This window comes from Liolophura sinensis, chromosome 6 (genome assembly GCF_032854445.1).
Source record: "Liolophura sinensis isolate JHLJ2023 chromosome 6, CUHK_Ljap_v2, whole genome shotgun sequence".
Classification (NCBI taxonomy): Eukaryota; Metazoa; Mollusca; class Polyplacophora; order Chitonida; family Chitonidae; genus Liolophura; species Liolophura sinensis.
Window position 1 is genome coordinate 18396266 of NC_088300.1, and position 25589 is coordinate 18421854.

General features: G+C 41.2%; 2 protein-coding genes across 2 annotated transcripts; both read right to left on the minus strand.

The window, feature by feature from the left end:
• Nucleotides 1-2958: 2958 nt before the first annotated feature.
• Nucleotides 2959-10468, minus strand: LOC135467047 (proton-coupled folate transporter-like). The gene is made up of 4 exons (XM_064744808.1): nt 8366-10468; nt 7855-7938; nt 6311-6467; nt 2959-5825 (listed from the first exon to the last, which is right to left on the minus strand). The coding sequence occupies exons 1-4, from the start codon at nt 9432-9434 to the stop codon at nt 5687-5689; spliced, it is 1449 nt and encodes a 482-aa protein (XP_064600878.1). The 5' UTR covers nt 9435-10468; the 3' UTR covers nt 2959-5686.
• Nucleotides 10469-17917: 7449 nt separating this feature from the next.
• Nucleotides 17918-25209, minus strand: LOC135466968 (uncharacterized). Its single transcript, XM_064744723.1, has 3 exons — nt 23760-25209; nt 20370-20549; nt 17918-18096 (listed from the first exon to the last, which is right to left on the minus strand). Exons 1-3 carry the CDS (start codon nt 24073-24075, stop codon nt 17918-17920), a joined length of 675 nt encoding a protein of 224 aa, XP_064600793.1. The 5' UTR covers nt 24076-25209.
• Nucleotides 25210-25589: the final 380 nt, after the last annotated feature.

The window sequence follows — 25589 nt, forward strand, 5'->3', positions numbered from 1 at the left end:
TTACGTGAGCTTGACATGGACAACAACCAAACAGTGGACATCACTGATGTTCTGACGGTAAGGCGGGTTGGTGGCACCGATTCGCCCAAAACGTGTGGAGACAGTCCATGATCTGACAGTAAATATGTGAGGTCCATACAACCATCCCAAAACTGAGGAAATCCCATGAAGTATGTAGCCAATATTAACGTAAAGGGACTCTGTCCTCCATGCATGGTCTGACAATAATTAAAGCGCGTTAGGCTCATACAATCACTCCAGATTGGGTAAATCCCATGAGTGAGTTATTCAGCCAAGACGTAAAAGTAACCGATGTATGTATTCTAATAGTAAATAAGTCACGTGAGATTCATGCAACCACTCCAGTCTGCATGGGCAAATCCCATGAGTAAGTTATTCAGCCAAAACGTAAAGGTAACCCACGCATAGGTTGACACTAAATAAGTCGCGTGAGATTCGTGCAACCACTCCAGTCTGCATGGGCAAATCCCATGAGTAAGTTATTCAGCCAAAACGTAAAGGTAACCCACGCATAGGTTGACACTAAATAAGTCGCGTGAGATTCGTGCAACCACTCCAGTCTGCATGGGCAAATCCCATGAGTAAGTTATTCAGCCAAAACGTAAAGGTAACCCACGCATAGGTTGACACTACATAAGTCGCGTGAGATTCGTGCAACCACTCCAGTCTGCATGGGCAAATCCCATGAGTAAGTTATTCAGCCAAAACGTAAAGGTAACCCACGCATAGGTTGACACTAAATAAGTCACGTGAGATTCGTGCAACCACTCCAGTCTGCATGGGCAAATCCTATGAGTAAGTTATTCAGCTAAAACGTAAAGGTAACCCACGCATAGGCTGACAGTAAATAAGTCACGTGAGGCCTATTCAACCACTCCAGATTGAACAAATCCCATAAGTATTTATTTATTTATTTATTTATTTATCTATTTGATTGGTGTTTTTTCGCCGTACTCAAGAATATTTCACTTGTACGACGGCGGCCATCATTATAGTGGGTGGAAACCGGGAATCCCATCAGTAAGTTATAAAGATGGAACCATACATTCAGCTTAATAACAAGGCCATAATTTGACGTTAATAAAGGTACTGACCTCTGTACCCAGATTGTCACCAAGGGGCCATTTCCTCACCAATATCGAATCTGACAAATATCAAATACATAAAATGGAGTGTCAATCCCCACTTTATACAGGAGGCAAATGTCTGGGTTTGTATCGGATGAGCTTTCAGCTGAATATCCTGTTGGGGAATTGAGAAATTTAACTGTTCACATATACTCGTTATATAATGCCTATCTTACTTCACGTTGCAGGTGCTAGACAAATTGGAAAAAAGGAGAAAATCCCCGAGTGTACCATTGTATATCCAAGAGAAGAAATCTCAAATATGTGCCATCCAATGAAATCAGAGGACGGCCTTCCTTGAGGATATATAGCCTACCCAGTCAAATTCTAACACTGTGTTCTTGGTTCTGGCTGAGTTTGTGAACAGTAGTTAATATAGTTCCGAGGGAAATGTGGAAACCTCGTGGGATAAGTCCTAGTATTGAATGACTGTATTTGCTTATTTACAGGCAATGACAATGAGCAATAAATAATTCATTCTCACCAGGTCACCAGGTCTGATATCAGAAGTGCGTTGTGTGTGTGTGTGTGTGTGTGTGTGTGTGTATATATATATATATATATATATATATATATATATATATATATATATATATATATATATATATATATATATATATATATATATATATATATATATATATATACCAGATTTCCACACTGCAATCCCATAAAGTTGTCACTTTTCATCATTTGAGGAAAGCAATATATATATACATATATCAATTTTATTGCTGAAAACCTGCTTGCCTCAAATGATGAAATGTGACAACTTGATGGGATTGCAGTGTGAAAATCTGGTCTTGTCTGACGTAATTGTCTGGGAATTTTTTTGGGGGGAATTTTCCTTGCGTTCATGTGGCTAAGATATCGACAAATCTAACAGAGGTTACTTCCGGTCAGCAGCAGATTGGCGAGATTAAATGATTGTCCATAAAAAATAGACTCAGCATTAATTATTTATCGGAATGAATCACTGAAACATTTTGTGATTGCTGCGTTACAGTTGATTAAATTAATTTTGCTGCCTTGTTGTATTTCAGTTTTCGAAAATAATTTGTTTGAAACATTTTCTTCTTCTAAAAATTTAACTTACTGGATGACTGACTGAAAGAAGCTGCATTAGATAAAAGAGCGGTGGAAATCTGTTCTGTTACAAGAAGGCACATTACATACACCCCAAGGATTTCTCCGTCGTCATATGACTGAAACATTGTTGAGTACGACGTTAAACCAAACACTCACTCACTCACTTTAATGACAGGCGGTCAAGCTTATGGGTGGAAAACACCATATGGAGGGAGCTAGCGATAGCTGGATTCGAACACACGAACTCTTTGCATGGCCCGATGGTCACAGGTAGACAAATATCAGAACAAATGACCGCGTGCGGTTATCCCTACATTCGTATTTAAGGGATTTTTGGTGGTATAATACATGTATTATTGCGTGGACAGATCCAGACCTTTCATAATGCACTGAGGGCCTCCGTGGCTCAGTTGGTTGGCGCCCTTGCGCAGAGTAATGACCCAGATGCCTCTCACCAATGCGGTCGCTGTGAGTACAAGTTCAGCTCATGCTGGTTTTCTCTCCGGCCGTACTTGGGAAGGTCTTGCAGCAACCTGCGGATGATCGTGGGTTTCCCCGGGCTCTGCCCGGTTCCTCCCACCATAATGCTGGCCGCCGTCGTATAAGTGAAATATTCTTGAGTATTTATTAAATAAATAAATAAATCATAATGCACCGTAGATCTCCTAAAAAACGGCATTGGAACAATTCCTGAATTTATTTCAAAAAACCTTTTATTGGCTCGTTCAACAATACATTGCGCATATACATGACACACTGATGACACGATAATCTTTCGTGGATCCAGCGTTACGTCGTGTGGTTAACTAAGCACAATGACGGCGGTGTATATCTTTCTCGTGTATACCTTTAGTGACTGATTTATGAACAAAACAAAAACACAGTATGTACTTGCGGACGTCAACTATAATCAGGAATGTAGAAAATCACATTAAATGTGCTTTGGTTATTTATATTTTCTTAATTCCGATTAAAATTCATCATCATTTTGTTATAATACCACATTGCAAGGAAGGGTATTATAGTTTATTATTCCGTTGCTTTATACTTATATCCGACATATAAAATAAATTAATCAAAGGGAAATAGAAAACAGCGTGTAGCTCTAGCCATCCATTTCGGTAGATAGAGTTTAATGATTTTCAAACAGATATGTCTGGAGGATTGTAGACTCCTTAGCTATGTATACCATAAAACCGCACACCGATTCTGATAATTTATCGTATTTCGTGAACAAATCCAGTATAACATCTACATCAAAATGAAACGATTGTCATGCATGCTTAACCGAATATTCCAACTTCGGATCCACTTTAACAAAGGGGCAAATTATCTGAAATATTGCACATGAAAGTATACAGTAAAGCTCTCTTAGAGTTAAAGTTTTAGTCATTACGTTATATGTCTCTATATCGCTGCCTATCGATACTTTGTGAAATCTGTGAACTTATAAGATACTGTGACAAACAGAGCTTTGTTCAGCAGGGTAATTCTATTCCGGATTATTTCACTTATCCTTAAAACGGAGTAATGGTTTATGAATGAAAGAAACCAGACAGACCCATAAGCGACACATCTGACAATCTTATATTCTGATGGCAAAGTAGTCAAAAGTGGTGTTAAACGACAATAGACAACAAATACATGTATACTTGTAAATCTCAACTTTTTAGTCATTCCACGAAAACACTCGCAACCAAGTGTGTGCATTTTAAACAACACTGCTATAACCAACAGTATAGCTAAGATGGATGTTAGGTCGGGGGTCATTCAATATACTTATTGCTGAGAAAGCGAAACATCATAACTACAACATCATAAATCCTTATGAATTCGTTTACCGGGAATGTCATAAAAATCCTTCACATAAGCTTTTGTAGAATATGAAATGAGTACTAAATACAAAAATTTGTGTTTATTTATGACACCCAGTGATCGACCACGTAAAATGTCCACATACATGTAGCGACGTGACTAAGCGAAGGTTTTACAGATTGAAGTTGAGTTTCCTTAATCAGAAAAATCCACAGTTATAATATAATGCATTCTCCACGTACAGATAATTTAGCCAACTTAATCAATATATTGTAAACAAGTTCCAGCATAGCCATGAAAGCGTACGGTATATGTACACGGCATCTTAATACGGAAACCACACAGTGAGAACACAGCATGTAACGGTAAAATAAAGACAGTATTTACACTGGCACGACCATGCAGTGCAGTCACGAGCAAGCCACATGGTAATTTGATTTAGGCTATAACACGCATTAAAGTATGTACACCAACATAAGTTAGCCTTATTGAAAATTATATTAACTGACAGTTACTCTGCTTTCAACACATAAATATCACAATGAAAGAATCCTCAATGAACGATAAAGAGAGATAGGAAAATTCTGACTGAGATGAGATCAACGGTAAAGACAAAAAGAGGAATTGCCTGTATCCAAGGCATACTCCCTGACACCCAGGAGAATCAGCCCTGCACTGGCGCGGCTTCTGCAGTGCGTTTGCCATCTCCAGAGCACACCAGTCCTGCACACTAACAGTTTCTGCCAGTCTGCTTATCATTTCTTATCACTCCTGCACCCTTGTACGTTTTTGGGCGTGCTTGCACACTCGCAGCGTCTGTAGACGTGCTTGTCATCTGTGAGACACGGGAGAGTCAGCCTTAAAACTGACTGTGTCTGCGGATGTGCTTGTCATCTCTGATCCACTGAAGAATATAGCATCTGTGGGTGTACTTTGGAGCACAGGAGACTCAGCCTTGCACACAAGCAGCGTCTGTTGGAGTGCTTGCCATCTGAGTCTTCTGTACTACTTTGGAGTGCAGAAGACTTAGTCCTACACACCAGCAGCGTCTGTAGGTGTGCTTGTCATCTCTGATACTTTGGAGCACAGGCGATTCAGCCCTGCACACCAGCAGCGTCTGTAGGTGTGCTTGCCATCTCTGATACTTTGGAGCACAGGAGACTCAGCCCTGCACACAAGCAGCGTCTGTGGGTGTGCTTGCCATCTCCGATACTATGGAGCACAGGAGACAGACCTGCACACAAGCAGCGTCTGTGTGTGTGTTTGCCATCTCTAATACTTTGGAGTACAGGAGACTCAGCCCTGCACACTAGCAGCGTCTGTAGGTGTGCTTGTCATCTCTAATACTTTGGAGCACAAGAGTCTCAGCCTTGCACACAAGCAGCGTCTGTGGGTGTGTTTGCCATCTCTGATACTTTGGAGCACAGGAGACTCAGCCCTGCACACAAGCAGCGTCTGTAGGTGTGCTTGCCATCTCCGATACTATGGAGCACAGGAGACAGACCTGCACACTAGCAGCGTCTGTGTGTGTGCTTGCCATCTCTAATACTTTGGAGCACAGGGGACTCAGCCCTGCACACTAGCAGCATCTGTCGGTGTGCTTTTCATCTCTGATACCCCGGAGCACAGGAAACTCAGCCCTGCACACTAGCAGCATCTGTCGGTGTGCTTGCTGTCGACTCCGCCATCATCTCCAGACTCTGGGTGTCCGGCTGAGCCATACGCTCGTATATACCACGTGGACCCTTGTCGTCTTCAAATACACGTATTGCTCTGAAGGAGGGTAAACATAGGAGAGTTTTGGTTAATAACAATATCTAGCTAATAGAAGAAGTAACTCGGTAGTCAGCACCTTGGTGGATTAAATATCTTATTTCATCTGTTTCACTCCTTGCTTAGGGATATTAGCTGCCAATAGCAATCGGAACTCATTTCGAAGCAAACTTGGACACAAATACCTTTTATCCACATAGGTACTGTACAAAGGATATCCTTATGTTTATAAAATAATGATTTGGTTACTGTAATTCATCATTATAAGCGCATATATGCAAGATGTTTATTAAAGCATATTCTCAAGGCATTATTCTGTGTGGAATGATAAAATCATACTTTTTGTGAAGCCCTGAAATTGGCCAATACAACCAATGTAGTTTTGTTCATTAATTGCACTGAAAGTTGCTCTTTCATATGCGAAACAGTTGAGGAATTTGTTAACCTCTAATAGCTGTACTAATTACTAATTACTGTCCACTTACATCGTGAAGCCAGAGGGAACGGCCAGCATGATGACGGCAGCTATGAAGACAAAGCCGGTGAAATACTGGAGAGTGGCGCTGTAAATGGCGGTAAACACCAGCGGTGCCAGGAAAAACGTGATACCCTGTCCACAATGCATTAGAGCGAACAGACTTCCTGTCAACATAAAACAGAATGGACGTCGTAGCAAAGGTGGTTAGATCAGCCAATTCTCCGGAAATAACTTTGTTGAGCCATTAAATAGGTGGATCGTGTGATATGTGTTCATGGACCCATATAACTTCACCTTATCCGTCCAAAACAAGGAAAACCCAAACAGGTGCATTAAGTCGTTAAAACGGCGGCTATTTTACATAATTACAGGTTTCCGTGCATTGTGGAACAACGTGCACTCTACTACAACCAAGGCTTCACTCCTGCTTTTGTTCGCATACCCAGTAACAATACACTGTGTTAATATGCATATGCTGATATAGGATTTGTGTCAACATACAATCACTGCATATCAATGGATCAGTACAACAGTTGTGTCAATAAACATATACCGATGTAACAATTGTGGCAATCTACACAGCTGATGTAACAATTGTGTCAGTATACACAGAAATGATGTAACAGTTGTGTCGCTATATAAGTACTAATCCACAAACACAAGTGCTGGCGTATGTGTACACGTAATTACACTAGAAATGCATAGTGTTTTTAATTTACATAAACAGTTAGAATAAACACCTAACTGACCTAAACTGACAAGAGGCCATGTTTAACCGCTTTCACCTGTGACCATTTGCCAGTTATCACACTGTCGTCGCTGCCCTGGTTTTACTTTCGGTGCTGTAAGTCATACACCGATCTTAACATGTGGTTTTGATTTCTCTAATATTGGCCTATATGTGTTGCTAATCTGCAGATTACGTGCACTACAAGACAGATCATGCGTAGCACAGCTTTATCCCTTTCACTGTATCCACATGAGGAAGTTACATCACCCCGTGAATCCATGTTGCAAAGAAACATGATCACAGTATGATGTTACCTATGAGAGGCTTGCGCATTAAGTTTGACGAGATCTTACAACACTTTATCTCAACGCACTTGAGTCTTCATGACCCATTTTTAGAGAGTGCAATAACCTTTGGTATATAAAAGAGAGAACTCTTTCTATTATGACGTTGTTTACTGTCTAAAGACAAACTTGACGTTCGGGTCGGATCTAAAGTACAAGCCAAGTCTCGAATTCGTCATTCATGAATTATTAATTTTCAGGTTGAATACAAGGGTTCATTCTGGACTCATTGTGTAAGCTCCACATCACTGAAAACGAACAGTGATGGTGTTAAAGGTTCTCGACCTTGAGATTCAGGTAAGTTGCCTGAAGCAGACAATATATCAGCAGCCAACGGAGTGGAAAGACTGGTTTCCTTTGTACGTGTATGTACGGGTAAAGGTATAAAACTGATCGACTGCTTAGACATATATTCAGCTTGAAGATTGCTTCTTTAAGTGATGTGGTGTTTGTTTGATGATGCTCACATCGACTTACCGTGGTCCGTCGTTGGTGCCTGCCGTGACACGATGGATCGTAGCATCGGCATTGGAATCAGCTGTAGAACCAGCAATATGGTTGCTGAAGTAAAGAGAGAGTGTGATTCATGTTGTGATCTATAATAAAGCTATTTGCGCCCAAAATTAAAAATTGAAAACTTTTGCGCAAAACTACGTTTTATCGTGCTGCAGAATAGAACTAATTACATAACAGCAAAACTTTTCTATCTGAACTACAGATTTAAATCTTGACAAGCGTATATACTGGTTTTCCTTATAAGTAATCGATCGGTGTAATCTGGTATAAGAATTTCAAGCTCATTATAAAAATAAATCATGAACTTAAAGGTTCTAGCACATACATCTGTAATAAATTAACAGCAATGTGATGAAAGATATCCTTTCTAAATAGGATCCAGGTACAGGGTCGTCAATTAATACGGGAATAGCGATATTCATGATACATAAGCCTGTCCCACCCACAGACTGAGAATAAATGATATACTTACTGATATATTTAAGCCCGTCGTTCATGATGATGCCAAACCACATCATGCCGAGGGCTTTGGACAGGTAACCAGCCATGCAGAGGCTGTTCTCGCTAAGGCTCAGGAAACGCCCCAACAGGTACGTGCCCAAGACGGCACCCACGGCCGAAAGGCCCATCATGACGAACAGGTAGACCCCAATGTTGACAGGGGACCAGGAATGCGGGGCCCCCAGCAGGTACAGCACAGTGGTGATCTCCTGGCCCAAAGCGATGAAGGAGAATGACTGGAAGGCCATGATGGCTAGCCATATCCGTAGAGACGTCCTCTCAGCGCAACGGAACAGCTTCAGAATGGGGCCGAACATTCGGGAACAGCAGTTCGTGTCGTGGATGAGGCTGTCCGGTGGGGTCACTTCCTCCACACCGAACATGGACACAATCACGGCGACCAGTGAACAACCTGTGACGAACCAGAAAGGCTGGGCGAAGCCGCTGTTCTTCACCCAGTACCCGACAATGATGTTGCCCAAGGCGAACGTTAAGCCGTTCAGGAACTCCTGTATAGCTAGTCGCGACGCACGATGTTCCTCTGAGACGCAGTTAACGGCAAAGAACGTGGCCCCTGCCAGGAACGCGGGCATACTTCCGGTGAGACCCCGTAAGGCCGCCGCCATGAAGAGTCCGTCAAGGCTCCAGCCCGTGTAAACAGTCATGACGTATACAAAGGCATAGCACACCATTCCAAGGCTGGGTAACCACAGCAACACCTTTCTCTTGCCCATTCGGTCACTGATGGCTCCTAGAAGCACTACCATAATGACGGCTGGCAAGCCTTCTGCAACCAGTAGTGCCAGGACCGTGATAGCACTCTGTTGCTGAGCCTCAGTGGCACTATCAGGCTCAGACACTGACGAGGCATTGCTCAGTTTCTTCACATCAGAGCTCAGTGTTGCCTTGTTTTTTTCAATCGTATTCTTCAATGTCTCCGCCTGAATGTACTCCTGGAATAATGGCACTGACATATGTCTGGCCAGGAAGTAGAAAAAGAAAGCCACCTCGACGAGGTATGACCGCCATCTTGTCAGCATTGTTATCCCGTAGTTATTTACCGGGCATCAGTGCTTCGGTTCGGTATAATACGATCTACAATGTCGTTATACAAGCCCTATATTAATTCCTCTGTCGATGTATGGTTACTTACGCGCCTTTACAGATCATCGGATTTACCCTGACAGCAACAGTCCAGATATTGCAGATTTGCACGTTATGTGGGCTTACTGTCAGTTCGAATGGATCAGCCCCATGCCAACTTACCGTACGTACCTGTCATTTACCTACAACCAGAGAGCAATAAACGGGCGGTGTTAACAGTAACATATTGTGTCCGACTTGTGTATTCCGGCGCAGGTCTCGGCCTACATCCACCTGGTAACGCCACCTGTCGGCATACACACAATCTGTTTGCCGTGTAACTATATAGCCTCTGGCTGGTAAATGCGTTTTCAGTGCAGGCCCGTTCCGTGTAAGCCGGTATGCGCAGATCAGCCACACGTCCTAGGCCTTCTGCACGCGCTAGTATAGCGGCTTATCCGGGCTTAACAGGCTCATGCCTTTCATAATTATCATCAGAATAAGTCAATAGTCAGCCTGGCGAAGCAAAGCCCTTGTCAACCCGTATCCCACTGACGGTAACCTTTCACTGTGTACGCCTGTGCACCAAGGGTTGAGGATATTGTTTTTCTCCGCTACTTCATTCCAGTGTATCTCTGTCTGTGTCTGATGACGCTATACATGTATCATTACTGTTACAGTGAGCACTCCGCACACATCAGCAGACTGTAACCATCCTTTTACGTCGAATCAGATAAACAGGGGACTAACTTTGCTGCCCAGATGATTGTCTGAGTGAGGTCCTCGCTGGGATTCCTGAACACCCGGCTTGGCTGCCCCTCCCGCCCACAGCCTGCCAGACGCCCCGCACGGCACGCGATTAGCATGTATGGATTGATGAGTCACACCCGCACTTCCGAGGAGATGTCGGACAGCGCTATCCGACTATACCCCTGGCTCAAAGAAACCGTAGACCTTACTGATTCCTTCTCTGGAATGTTCTGATAACGAGGCCCATCGATCAGAGGCGTTCAAACATGCGCTATGGCCAGACGGCGTCTCAGAGGAGGATTACAACAAAACGTCTGAGGAATCAATGCCCATCTTGGATGATGCGCGAGATTGTCTTAAGCAAAGCTTTCATATCAAATGACATTGAACCGTATATCAGAAAAGGCACTGACAGAAATCCGCACCGTGTTCGATTTTGTCAAGGTCTTTAATTGTTAAGCGTGGTTTGCCTAGACGATGCAGTCATGAGTGTCGCCCGCCTTAATACGCTACAAGTATATACATATATAGTGGAGTTCCGTGAAATTGGTGCAAGATTCCAAAATAACATTCAACTCCATATTCACAGTTGCACGAGCTGCATTCTGGCTAATATGGTGTTGAATGCTGTGTTGAAATCTTGTACTAACTTCACCGAGCTATATAGCTTGGTGTTTTGTTACTTTTTTGGCTTGGATCCAGCTTGCTCAGCTGTAGAGAGACACATTTTATGTGTGTGGCGCAGATATGTATATCATGTTCGTGGAATGTAAGTGCGAGACTAATCTTCGACAAACGTTCGAGTGCATGCACAGACGGTCACACCTGCGTCTTCATCTCCCTCACTCCACAAACAATGAGAGCGGGTGCATTGAGAGGTATTGCAACATATTAAGAAATTCTAGTCCATGCAGCCATGTCTAATACATTGTACATCAATGTATTCTTTTATTTAATTCTGCTTAAGCTACGTTCCTACTTTTCAAGCAATTGCATTAACAGTTAGAATAAAGTCCTAACTGAAGTAAATTGACAAGAGTCTAGATTTCACTTGCTTTGGTTTTACTCTCTATACCGTATATAGTTAAGGTCGGAATTGAACCCATATCTCATTATTTAAGCGATGGAAAGACAAGCCTCCTAAACGCCTGGGCCACGATCCGCTCCCCTGTGTACAACTAAACCTGTCTGATTTTTTTTGTATAAACTAGTCCCATAAGTTGTTTTCCGAAAGTGAAATCTTCTGAAGAACGCATTTCGCTTCTCACATTGTTAGAAAAAAATGCCTGCATGATTTGTTCTTATAGGGACTGTATTCAGTAACAGAAGTTCAGCGTTTGCATGCACCAAAAAGTCCTTGTTTAGGTATTAAAAGCACCAGGTTACCAAACAATAAGTTTCACCAGGTGTGACCAGGTGTCAGTAATCACAGGGTCGCCACCATTGTATACTGTATTCGTTTCATTTCATTGTTGCAGAATATTTTATCAATACATCTGTGAGCTAATCTTGGTATATAATCTTTGAGTACAGAGTAATACAGTGAAATGAGTTCTCTTGTTAGTAAATATGGACGCAGCTAGTGTTCAGACTGTCTGGCGCTGTGTTTCGTAACTGTATCTTAATTCCACTTAAATCAAATATGCATCGAGTTGAATATAATCGCCACTGCATGGATATGGATAATGGATAGTGATTAAATTTATACGCCTACAGAATATTCCTTGAGTCTTTCCGGGGGGGGGGGGATGGGGGGCATCCGTGGCCGAGGTGATTAGCACGCTCAGGAGTCTCTCATCAATACGGTCGCTGTGAGTTCAAGTCCAGCTCATGCTGGCTTTCTCTCCTGCCGTATGTGGGAAGGTCAGGCAGCAGGTCTTGATGATCGTGGGTTTCGCCCGGGCTTAGCCAGGTTTCCTCCCACCATAATCCTGGCCACGGTCGTATAAATGAAATATTCTTGAATACGACGTAAACACCGATCATGCAGATAAACCATGCTGTCTTTCCGGCATCATTCAAAAAAGTTGACTCTTGCCGTTCTCATACATGATTCCGTCCTAATTACTTACTTTACATATTTTATTAGTTCTTTGGAGGTTTGTGTTGATCACTGTCTCTTAGTTTAGGAAACTCATCTTGCGAGCATTGGCCTGGGACATTCAGCTGTCTGAGTTAAGGAAAGCAGATTTCAGGAAATAGCTGACAAGTTTGAATTAGACTTAAGCCAGAGTCTTAGAAAAGGTGAATTGAAAGATGCTATTAGGAGACACTTGGGCTCAGGTAATACTTTACCCGATACGGGCCAAAGTGGTGATGTTGAGTTGGCTAAACTTCAGTTAGAGATGGAATCGTTTAAGTTAGGAAAGGAAGGAAGAGAAACAGAGACAGAGAAAGAAAAAAGAGACGAAGGGGAAAGAGAAGATTCTAGACTAGTGCATCTAATGTAATGCCGTTAACATCACTACATTTTTACCTAATACTACTTAAGCTATGGTGCTAAAGGGCGTGTAACCTGTCACTATTCATAGGTTTGTATGAACAGTTAAAATAAAACCCTGACTGAGGTAAATTGACAAGAGACCGTATTTCACCGGTTACGTGTGACCATTTGCCAGCTATCGTACTGTCGTCGCTCCTCTGTTTTTTCTCCCTATGCTGTACGCCTTAATTTTATTATGGTTGACAATTGGTATACGAATGTCTGTTTCGACGTCTAGATCCTAGTACCATACAGGCACACTACATGTGCTGTATTTAATGGAATGTTAACAAAAGTGTCATGTTTTACACGATCGTTGTGTCTAATTCCCTTTACTCTCTGCTGCAAAGATAAGGATTAATGATTCAGTAAACTCTGTTTGCTCCCATATAATGTTTATATTACCAATGCGTCTGTAAAGGTTTTATAAGCAAAGTGTCTGTAAAAATGAATAGGAATCAAAGCTCCAATGAAGTCTATATATAAGAATCAAGACGTCTGTTAAGGACATAAGCAGAAAAGCTCCGGTAAAGGTTGTATTTATAAGCACCAAAGCTCCAGTAAATGCTCTATAAACATCAAAGCTCCTGTTAAGTGTGTATTAGCATCACAATTCTTGTAAAGGCTGTATAAACATCACAACTCCTGTAAATTCCTTATAAACATGAAAGCTCCTGTAAAGTGTGTATAAGAATCACAGCTCCTGTAAAGGCTGTATAAGAATCACAGCTCCTGTAAAGGCTATATAAGAATCATAGCTCCTGCAAAGGCTGTATAAGCATCACAGCTCCTGTAAAGGCGATATAAGCATCACAGCTCCTGTAAAGGCTATATAAGCATCACAGCTCCTGTAAAGGCTATATAAGCTTCACAGCTCCTGTAATGGCTATATAAGCATCACAGCTCCTGTAAAGGCTATATAAGCATCACAGCTCCTGCAAAGGCTGTATAAGCATCACTGCTCCTGTAAAGGCTATATAAGCATCACAGCTCCTGTAAAGGCGATATAAGCTTCACAGCTCTTGTAAAGGCGATATAAGCATCACAGCTCCTGTAAAGACTGATATTATTCATAACCTATGAGGGTAAATTGAATCACTATTATTTATTACTTTACAGACACGGCTGAATGGAAATTGCAAATGGCTTGGGACAACTATAATAGTATTTTCCGGGTGAACTTTGAAAGGCGATTTTTCCAGCCATGATGACTCCTGATTTACAGCCGGATCAAACAAACGTTAAATGAATTGGAACCTGTGTCCTTCAAAAGGCTATACTGCAAAAGAAGCAAAGAATTTCACATTTACCTTTCTGATCTTTGGTTTTTGTCTTATGTCACACCTGGAAATGTCGTGTGACTGTGACAGGCACTATGTTTGTGTTAGACCTATGCTATTTGACCTAGGTTCAACTACAGTCCTAGATTCAGATATGACATCAAACCGCCTGCCTGGGAATATTTCACTAAAATTTATCTATCCAAATCTTGACTTTAAGTTCTTTTTTCTCCATTTGTAAACAGATAGTGGACCATAAGATTTACCAGTTTTTACCGAACTATTTTTCAGACTAAGAATAGGTGAAGACACTTTGAAACACGTTTTAAGCTATCTATTAATTTTGTGACACTCACTTTATTAGAGTTGTGAACAGACTTCACCAAGGTAACACGAATAATGTTTTACAAGAAACCAATTATCAAATTAACTGTCTATGTCCCATTGCGAGATGTTAACTGGGTTACCGCCGAGTTGGTTTCACAATACAAGGGAGACAACCTCCCAGTGATTATCATACGATAAAGGAGTGTCCATAGACAGTTATGTCCCATTTAGCATTTATTTGATTCAAGTTTTCTCGAGATTATTTCCTTGGAGGAAATCGAAAAGAATCCAAAGGAAAGGACCAGTCTTTTACAGGTATCGCCTGACGTAAGGCCGTATCTGAACCAGCGGGAATTGGTTTTGAAAACGATATCCTAACTGGTAGAAAGTATAGGCTCCCAGTATGTCGAATATAGCTGGTTAGATTGAGCAGCGCTGTTACGACTGGACGAACAGGGGAGTCTCGTTTTTTTCAAACCTAGTCACAAACAAAATATTCCGCCGTCAGTGCACAGAAGATTTTGGAAGAAAGAGATAAAGCGTAGGGAAAACGAGATTTTCTGACAGCTGACAGTTGACTGGATATATATTCTTGATAACACGTAAAATCAACGTTTTGAAAATGATACGATAAATAAATGTACAAAAATTATGTGGAGTAAATAAATAAATATATTTGCAAATCATGCATGATACAACAAGAACTTTGATTGCTGGGAATGCCGACATGGTTATGTACGTGAAAATCTGTCGATCAGTCGGATCCTTTTATACTTAAAAACGCTATATAGAATATAAGCGTCAAGTCCGACATTTATATACCATTCGTAGTCCGTAAAGGGCTTTCCAAGTCGATAATTGCAAGATCCATTTCCAAAACAACGTTTAACACTAATTCTCAAAGAAAAAGGTATGAAAGAAATTATGCAAATGAGAAATAAAGGCGGTAACACACTAGAGAGAAGCGGTCATCAGTTTACAATGATGCCGGGCAGACAATGAATATTCCAGGCATGAATTCCATATCAAAGTTCAAATTCGCAGTCCGTGAATGAAGACGTTAGGAAAAATCCATATTTGCTAATCAAATCAAATTTTCTGTATTTACCTAGAACAGCTCAAATTGTCTTTCAATAAATAGCAAACTTTAACCTGAGCTATTTATAGTGTTTTAAAAGTTATTATGCGACCTGCTCTATAAACATTTTAGGAACTTCATCATTGAATTTGAATGGTAACACGTACAGACATTCACGCTGATATTTTGTCGAAGTTAATTAATTTGGCTATTCTAAAAACATAATCCCAAAACACGATTGGATGTTGCGCTGATCGATTTCCCCAAATCTCCAGTTTAGCCTCTTTTTATGTCATACTGCAAATAACAGTTACATTTGGCATTCTCAAGAGCTGTAACGTAGTCACTCTGCTGGAATAGTCATAAATGTAAGTGTACCATTCATACATAGTTAAATATGGTATATATGTGTGCATATATACCTGTGTAGAACGTAATCACTTCGCTAGAACAGTCATAAATTTAAGTGCAACATTCATACATAGTTAAGTATGGCACATATGTGTGCATATATAGCTGTGTAGAACGTTGTCACTTCGCTAGAACAGTCATAAATATAAGTGTAACATTCATACATAGTTAAATATAGTATATATGTGTGCATATGTAGTTGTGTAGAACGTTCTCACTTCGCTAGAACAGTCATAAATGTAAGTGTAACATTCATACATAGTTAAATATGGTATATATGTGTGCATATGTAGTTGTGTAGAACGTAATCACTTCGCTAGAACAGTCATAAATGTAAGTGTACCATTCATACATAGTTAAATATGGTATATATGTGTACATATATAGCTGTGTAGAACGTAATCACTTCGCTAGAACAGTCATAAATGTAAGTGCAACATTCATACATAGTTAAATATAGTATATATGTGTGCATATGTAGTTGTGTAGAACGTAATCACTTCGCTAGAACAGTCATAAATGTAAGTGTAACATTCATACATAGTTAAATATGGTATATATGTGAGCATATTTACCTGTGTAGAACGTAATCACTGCGCTAGAACAGTCATAAATATAAGTGTAACATTCATACATAGTTAAATATGGTATATATGTGTGCATATATAGCTGTGTAGAACGTAATCACTTCGCTAGAACAGTCATAAATGTAAGTGTAACATTCATACATAGTTAAATATGATTATATATGTATGCATATATAGCTGTGTAGAACGTAATCACTTCGCTAGAACAGTCATAAATGTAAGTGCAACATTCATACACAGTTAAGTATGGCACATATGTGTGCATATATAGCTGTGTAGAACGTAATCACTGCGCTAGAACAGTCATAAATATAAGTGTAACATTCATACATAGTTAAATATGGTATATATGTGTGCATATGTAGTTGTGTAGAACGTAATCACTTCGCTAGAACAGTCATAAATGTAAGTGTACCATTCATACATAGTTAAATATGGTATATATGTGAGCATATTTACCTGTGTAGAACGTAATCACTTCGCTAGAACAGTCATAAATGTAAGTGTAACATTCATACATAGTTAAATATGATATATATGTGTGCATATATAGCTGTGTAGAACGTAATCACTTCGCTAGAACAGTCATAAATGTAAGTGCAACATTCATACATAGTTAAGTATGGCACATATGTGTGCATATAAAGCTGTGTAGAACGATACAAAAGAATTCATCGTGTTATCGGCTACTGGAATGAATGCTTGTGTTTATGTATCAGTGGATAAGTGGAATTCACATCACTTTATAGAGTAGGGCCTACACGTTTCTGAGAAACTTAGACATATATTCGGGGGAGCAAGTAAGTGACGACAGTTTTCTGCAGATACCGGTAGTCTAGAACACACAAGGCCTGCATTCATACAAGCTTCTACATATCACTGTTAAGACGTGTCATCTTAGAAAAACATCGGTCACGTCACATAAATGGTTGTTCTTCGAAGTCAGTATAAGATACACTGAGGTTTTCCATAGTATGACAGCCTGATGACAACTAAAGAGGCTGAGCCTTGTTGAGCAAACGTTGGCATTACATGTATGTATTTATACCTCAGCAAAGGTATTTCCAGTCCTTACACGCATTCTGTTCCTCAGGAGCCCAAGGTGTGAAACACTTCACTCAAGTGCAGAGATTAATGCGCAAGAAAAACTCGGCAAAGAACACAAAAGTGGACGTAATATTAACATATCATTAGCATTAAAATATCAAGTAATGTGAAGTAGATCCATTCCCTCGTTGTCAGAAGCAAACTGAGTAGCAGCGAACTTTCATACTGTGGCATATAGCGCGTAAGTTTTCTTTGTGATGATGGTTCGCTCCAACAGAAGCCACAAAAGGTCAAATCTTCTGCTGAACACTGACATTTGTGTGGCGTCAAACTAATGCAGTTTAAAGAGAATCATTTGAGATGATGATGGCATTTACCATGAATATTTATAATTGTTTCAAATTCATCACATTTTAGTGCTAAAGAATCAGCAGATGTTCTGGCGTTAAGGTGAGTTATTTCCTCTTGTGTCACGTGATCAAGGTAACCTCTCCACGTGTGCCTTGTCGCGGAGGAAGAGGTCCACGAACAGAGGGATGGTTCCGAGGATGAATAGAGTGCCTGCCGCCGCGGTGAGGCCGAATGACCAGCTCAGGTCGCCGCCGTCCTTAGTCATGTTCATACCGTACACGATTATAGCAGCCAGGATTAAGATGCCTGTAACAGAAAAAAGGCAATAGTGTAACAGCCAATAGTGTAAGATCAGATGTACATTATCATAGCGGCAAATTTCAGGATGCGTGTAAAAACAAAAGACAACAGTGTACTATGAGATGTACACTTATTTATAGCGGCGAGTATCAGGATGCCTGTAACAGACAAAATGCAAGAGTGTAACAGGCAATAGTGTAAGATCAGATGTACACTATCACAGCGGTGAGTTTCAGGATGCCTGTAACAGACAAAATGCAAGAGTGTAACAGGCAATAGTGTAAGATCAGATGTACACTATCACAGCGGTGAGTTTCAAGATGCCTGTAACAGACAAAATGCAAGAGTGTAACAGGCAATAGTGTAAGATCAGATGTACACTATCACAGCGGTGAGTATCAGGATGCTTGTAACAGACAAAATGCAAGAGTGTAACAGGCAATAGTGTAAGATCAGATGTACACTATCACAGCGGTGAGTTTCAGGATGTCTGTAACAGACAAAATGCAAGAGTGTAACAGGCAATAGTGTAAGATCAGATGTACACTATCACAGTGGTGAGTATCAGGATGCCTGTAACAGACAAAATGCAAGAGTGTAACAGGCAACAAGAGTGTAACAGGCAATAGTGTAAGATCAGATGTACACTATCACAGCGGTGAGTTTCAGGATGTCTGTAACAGACAAAATGCAAGAGTGTAACAGGCAACAAGAGTGTAACAGGCAATAGTGTAAGATCAGATGGACACTATCACAGCGGTGAGTTTCAGGATGCCTGTAACAGACAAAGGGCAACAGTGTAAGACCAGATATACGGTTTCACGTGATTTTGTACAAAATATCAGCCTGGTCTGTGGACGAGTTACCGTTCATAATCGATGCTGTATAATTAATAAATCGGGTAGAAATACAACTTTTTCAAACTTTAGGATCGCTTTAACCTTATATATGATAAACGCTATCATGGAGGTTAATATAAGGATGTTTGTGAAAAAGCAGTTGCGTTAGATCAGATGTACATAGTAGTGTTACATTAAAACACAAAACTCAGCAGTAACTTAACGAAGAAATAAATATATAGAACAATTTCTGGTATCCTCGGCTTGTAAACACCCAAGTATATGCCTCCCTAAAACCAGAAATCTTATCCAATGTGAAAACAGAAACATGGGGTGCAATCTGCCCCCAGGGGTGGGGTAAGAAGTATGATATCTTCAGTCAGTTGGAATGAGCCACGCAGTGTCAGCTGGGATGGGGCAATATCACGTGCGTTTGCTGCTTTGTGCGATAATATTGCAACCTACAAATACTTACAAATACATATGGACCACTTACGAATGCATAGACAACTTACAAATACAATTAGACTACTTACATGTACATATAGACTGCATACAAATACAAATAGCCTACTTACAAAATACATTATGGACTACTTACACAAACATACATACTACTTACAAATACATATAAACTACTTACAAATACATATCGACTACTTGCAATTACATACAGACTACTTGCAAATACATACAGACTACTTACAAATACATATAGATCACTTACAAACACATACAGACTACTTACAAATACATATTGACTACTTATATGTATATACAGAGTACTAACAAATACAAATAGACTATTTACAATAACATACAGACTACTTACAAATACATATACATACAGACTACTTACAAATACATAAAGATTACTTACAAATACATGCAGACTGCTTACAAATGCATATGGATTACTTGCAAATACATACAGACTACTTAGAAATACATATAGACAACTTACAAATACATACAGACACTAACAGATACATACAGGCCAAGATAACAATCACGTACATCTGAGCGTAAACAGAACATACATTTGCAAGGATGCTGAACCATATGCGAGTTTGAAGCATTCATTTCATATATTATTTTGAATGTCTGCGATGTTGGTTTATTATTCTTGAGCTCAAAGGCCGGATAACTGTTAAACGGTTTACTGATTCCGGCTTTGACGGGTCTACACTTTGGATGACGTAGGGAATCAGCATATACCAAACATGTGGACGGGTTTTAGTTGTAAATGTCAGTGAAATTTTCCGCGTGTGGTCAAGTGCTGACGAACTTGAGCTCTACATAAGGACAAACCATTGAGTTAATTATCCTCTAATTGTCTATTTCGTCCAAATTTCTAACGCACATTCATTTGGGTTAATATGAGCGTAGAACTATTTTGCATGTATTTTGTCAGTGTAATGAGTGATCACCTGGACTTACCTGACAGAAGGGAGAAGGCAATAGTGACGATGAGGATTGTCCGACGGCGAGTGAGGTTCCGCCGGATCATGTAGAGGATGAGAAGAGCCAGTGGGAGGATGGAGGAGATGAAACCGAGGACAACGAGGACCTGGACGGCGTAGTGCCAGCCGGCCCTCACATACACGGAGTAACGCCAATCTATGGAGGTGGAGGAGAAAGAACAAGGAACAAGTTACACGTTATATACTAAAAAAAACGGACGTAGGCAACACCGGTGTTATGTAGGGAAGGAAATGTACCTGTTGCATGTTGTGTACAGTAACGTAAACTATCTATCCTGAGGGGTGGAGGATGGGAAATAACCTGTTACACATGTTACATATACAGTAACGTATGCTTCTAAAATCAGTCATAAGGGAGAATGCACCTATTACACACTATATATACTAATTTTCTCTCTGACCCCTGCACCTGTTATACACTATATACAGTGAGGTACGCTTCCTGACATCAATCTCAAGAGAGAGGAGTCAGGAGGAGACACCTAATATACACTAAACAAAGTCAGGTACGCTTCCTGTTATCAATCTCAAGGGAGAAGGGTCGGGAGGATGCACCTATTACACACTATTTACAGTCAGGTACGCTTCCTGACATCAGTCTCAAGAGAGAGGAGTCAGGAGGAGACACCTAACACACACTAAACAAAGTCAGGTACGCTTCCTGTTATTAATCTCAAGGGTGAAGGGTCGGGAGGATGCACCTATTACACACTATATATGGTAAGGTACACTTCTTGATATCAGTCTAAAGAGAGACGGGTCAGGAGAATGCACCTATTACACACTATATATGGTAAGGTACACTTCTTGATATCAGTCTCAAGAGAGACGGGTCAGGAGGATGCACCTATTACACACTATATATGGTAACGTACGCTTCCTACAACAATCACAAGTGAGATGGGTCGGGAGAATGCACCTATTACACACTATATATGGTAAGGTACACTTCTTGATATCAGTCTCAAGAGAGATGGGTCGGGAGAATGCACCTATTACACACAATATACAGACAAGTACACTTCCTAACATCAGTCTCAGGACAGAAGAGTCAGGAGGATGCACCTATTACACACTATAAACAGTCACCTATTACACACTATAAACAGTCACCTATTGCACACTATATACAGTGAGGTACGCTTCCTGACATCAATCACAAGTGAGAAGGGTCGGGAGGATGCACCTAATAAACACTGTATATAGTAAGGTACACTTCCTGACATCAATCTCAAGAGAGAGGAGTCAGGAGGAGGCACCTCTTACCCACTCTATATAGTCAGGTACGCTTCCTGACATCAATCTCAAGAGAGAGAGGCCAGGGGGATGCAACTACATGTATTACACACTATATACAGTAAGTAAGTTTTCTGACACCAGTCTTAAGGTAGGGGATAAAATACGTCTGTTGCACACTTTATTCAGTATTAACGTACATTCCCGGGTGCCAGTCTTAGGAAGTGGAAGAAAATACATCTGTGACACACTGCATTTATATACAGTAACGTTCGCTCCCTGATAACAGTCTGAGGAAGTGAGAGAAAATACATCTGTGACACACTATATAGGTCTATAGTAGAGTACACTCTCCAATATCAGTCAAAGGAAAGTGAAGAAAATACATCTGCCACACACTACAGTACACTACAGAGCCTACAGTAACATACACTCCCTGATATCAGTCTAGCGAAGGGGAAAATGCATCTGTGACACACTATACAGGCTTACAGAAATATACACTCAATGATATCAGTCTAGAAAAGGGAAAAATGCATCTGTGGCACACTATACAGGTTTAGAGTAACGTGCACTCACTGAAATCAGTCTAAGGAAGTGGGAGAAATTACATCTGTGACACACTTCATGTATATACAGTTACGCACCCTCGCACTGATATCAGTGTTGGGAAGGGGAAGAAAATGCATCTGTGACACACTATATAAGCCTACAGTAGCTTACACTCTCTAATATCAGCCAAAGGCAAGGGAAGAAAATACATCTGTGACACACTATACAGGCCTACAGTAAGGTACACTCCCTCTGATATCAGTCTAGCGAAGGGGAAGAAAATACATCTGTGACACACTATACAGGCCTACAGTAAGGTACACTCCCTCTGATATCAGTCTAGCGAAGGGGAAGAAAATACATCTGTGACACACTTCATGTACATACAGTAACGCACGCTCCCACTGATATCAGTGTTAGGAAGGGAAGAAAATGCATTTGTGACACACTATATAGGCCTACAGTAGCGTAAGCTCTCGAATATCAGCCAAAGGCAAGGGAAGAAAATACATTTGTGACACACTATACAGGCCTACAGTAACGTACACTTCCTGATATCAGTCTAACGAACGGGAAAATGCATCTGTGACACACTATACAGGCCTACAGTAACGTACACTCTCCAATATCAATCAAAGTTAAGGGAAGAAAATAAATCTGTCACACACTATACAGGCCTACAGTAACGTACACTCCCTGATATCAGTCTAACGAAGGGAAAAATGCATCTGTGACACACTATACCGATCTACAGTAACGTACACTCACTGAAATCGGTCTAGCGAAGGGGGAAGAAAATACATCTGTGACACACTTCATGTACATACAGTAACGCACACTCCCTCTGATATCAGTGTTAGGGAGGGGAAGGAAATACATCTGTGACACACTTCATGTACATACAGTAACGCACGCTCCCTCTGATATCAGTGTTAGGGAGGGGAAGAAAATGCATCTGTGACACACTACATAGTCCTACAGTAGCGTGCATTCTCTAATATCAGTCAAAGGAAAGGGAAGAAATTACATGTCACACATTATACAGGCCTAAAGTAATGTACACTTCCTGATATCAGTCTAACGAAGGGGGAAATGCATCTGTGACACACCGCATAGGCCTCCAGTAGCGTACACTGATATCAGTCTAAGGAAGGGGAAGAAAATACATCTGTGACACACTGTATGCACGAACACCAGTCTTAGATGATGGAGAAATACACCTTGTGACACATTATATGTAGGCCCACATTAATTTCCCAACAAATCTTTTACTCTCAACACATATGTAATGTGTATAACTACTTTGATCAGTACCTAAACGACCACCTAGAACATATTTCTTGACGTTTTCCAGGTAAAAATTTCTTAAACATTGAGAGTAGGTGCACAGGTAATAGAAGGAAGTGTGTGAAGGTAGACTCATTAACACACGTGTCCCATACTATATCGAGCTGTGTAAACATAATTCTATACCTGACGTTTTCTATATACGAGAACTCCTCCCTTCACATTGAGTTATCCAGGTGTTTAGTTTATGAGGCGGGGCTTACTGACTCACCATCACGATTTTGTAGGAAAATACAGAATGAAGTATAGTCCTGGGTACCGCACACCTCCCAGATGCCGAGGCCCGTCACATGTAAGCCCAGGAAAGTGTCGGTGAAGGTGGGGTCGGGCAGGAACCAGGCTGGCGTTGTGAAGCCGATCAGGTGAAGGAGGAAAGCTAAGAGCAGAATCAAGAGTCCGAGGCGGGCCAGGCGTGACACGGCGCTACAGTCCGCCTTCATCCCTTCGAACACCGATGGGCTGGCGTAGATCAGCGGACCCCGGGTATAGAACCCCGACGTGTCTTTGTACGTGTATACGGACCCCATCTTTAACACTCCGTCAAATATGGCCGTCTACACCTTAGAAGACGCAGCTAGGTATATGTATGATACAGTCATACCGACGAAAACAGAAACAAAAGCTAATCAACCTGTAGGACGACTTTTCCCATGGCTTCTTACGTTTTTTTCACTCACCTGTCACGCTTGAGTTACTTCGTGGCCTAATTAGATGCGTCAAGTGAAACAGACAAGGGCATATCAGGGGCTATTTAAATACATGACTTTTCTTTAATTTCCTGGATGCATTCACATAAATTCACTCTGCGCAGACTGACTGAAAACACCTTGTCGGATTGTTGCAGAGAACGCTGTCCTCAGGTAAGATTATATCAGGTGTTTCTTCAGATAATAGGTGCATCAGCCGTTTACTGAGACCGACAGGCCACTGATACTCAGCATTATTCCCAAACTACAATACATAGCGCGAGACTTTCACTAGTTGCTGTGGAGATTCGACAAGATAAAAGTGGAGCTCCACCCAGCCAGCCCCGCTTACCTTGGCCTTACCTAAGATTATAACTCAAACATTGTCCCCACCTGTTCAGCCAGTGCAGAGGAGACGTGTAGAAAATCGCTAGCACTGTACGGCATTGTGAAGGAATTACGTGTGTAGTCGTGGTACAATTACCTAGCGGGACTACAAACCAGGATTCTCTTACTCATATACAGATAGTGTGTGTGCGTAAACAGTAACAGTGGGTCAGAGAGCCGTGCGCCAATGGACTAGTGTGTGAGTGTACAACTGTGGACTATTGTCTGACTGTCCTCTCTACTTGTGGGGTGGGCGCTCAGTCCAAGTTTATCTCACATCCACTCATCCTCCGTGGTTCAGCCTCTCGGTGTGTCTGCCAGCTTACATCTACCCCACGACCCAAAACAACCGTTCCCCTGCTCTTCCGGCGCCCACTATCACCCGATCCCCGGACCATGGTGGTGGGGTGAGGATACGGCCATGGTGAAGCTGTGGACCCTCAACGCTCTAATCGTCGTCTGCATCGCCTTCATTCTCTTCATCGTCAGTTTCTCCACGCCGTACTGGTTAGAGGGGGTGAATAATGCCCCGGTTACTATGGGGCTCTGGCAGACTTGTAGCACATCGTGTTACCTAAATCACTACAAAGCAGGTAAGTCGCTATTTACACTGTCACAAAAAAACACTCTACCTTTACAATTAAACCAATTGGTTACTACAAACGTCATTACAAAGCCGGTAATTAAGTCACTGTCTACTTCATTACACAGTCAGTAAGTCACGGTCCACGTTATTAGAAAGTCAGTAAGTCACTGTCCACGTCATTACAAAGTCGGAAAGTCACTGCCCAAACCATGCCAAAGCCAGTAAGTTACTGTCCGTGTCATTATAAAGTCGAAAAGTCACTGTCCTCGTCATTACAAAGCAGGTAAGTCACTGTCCACGCCATTACAAAGCACTGTCCATGTCAACGCCATTACCAAAGCGGGTAAATCACCGCCCACGCCATGACCAAAGCCAAAAAGTC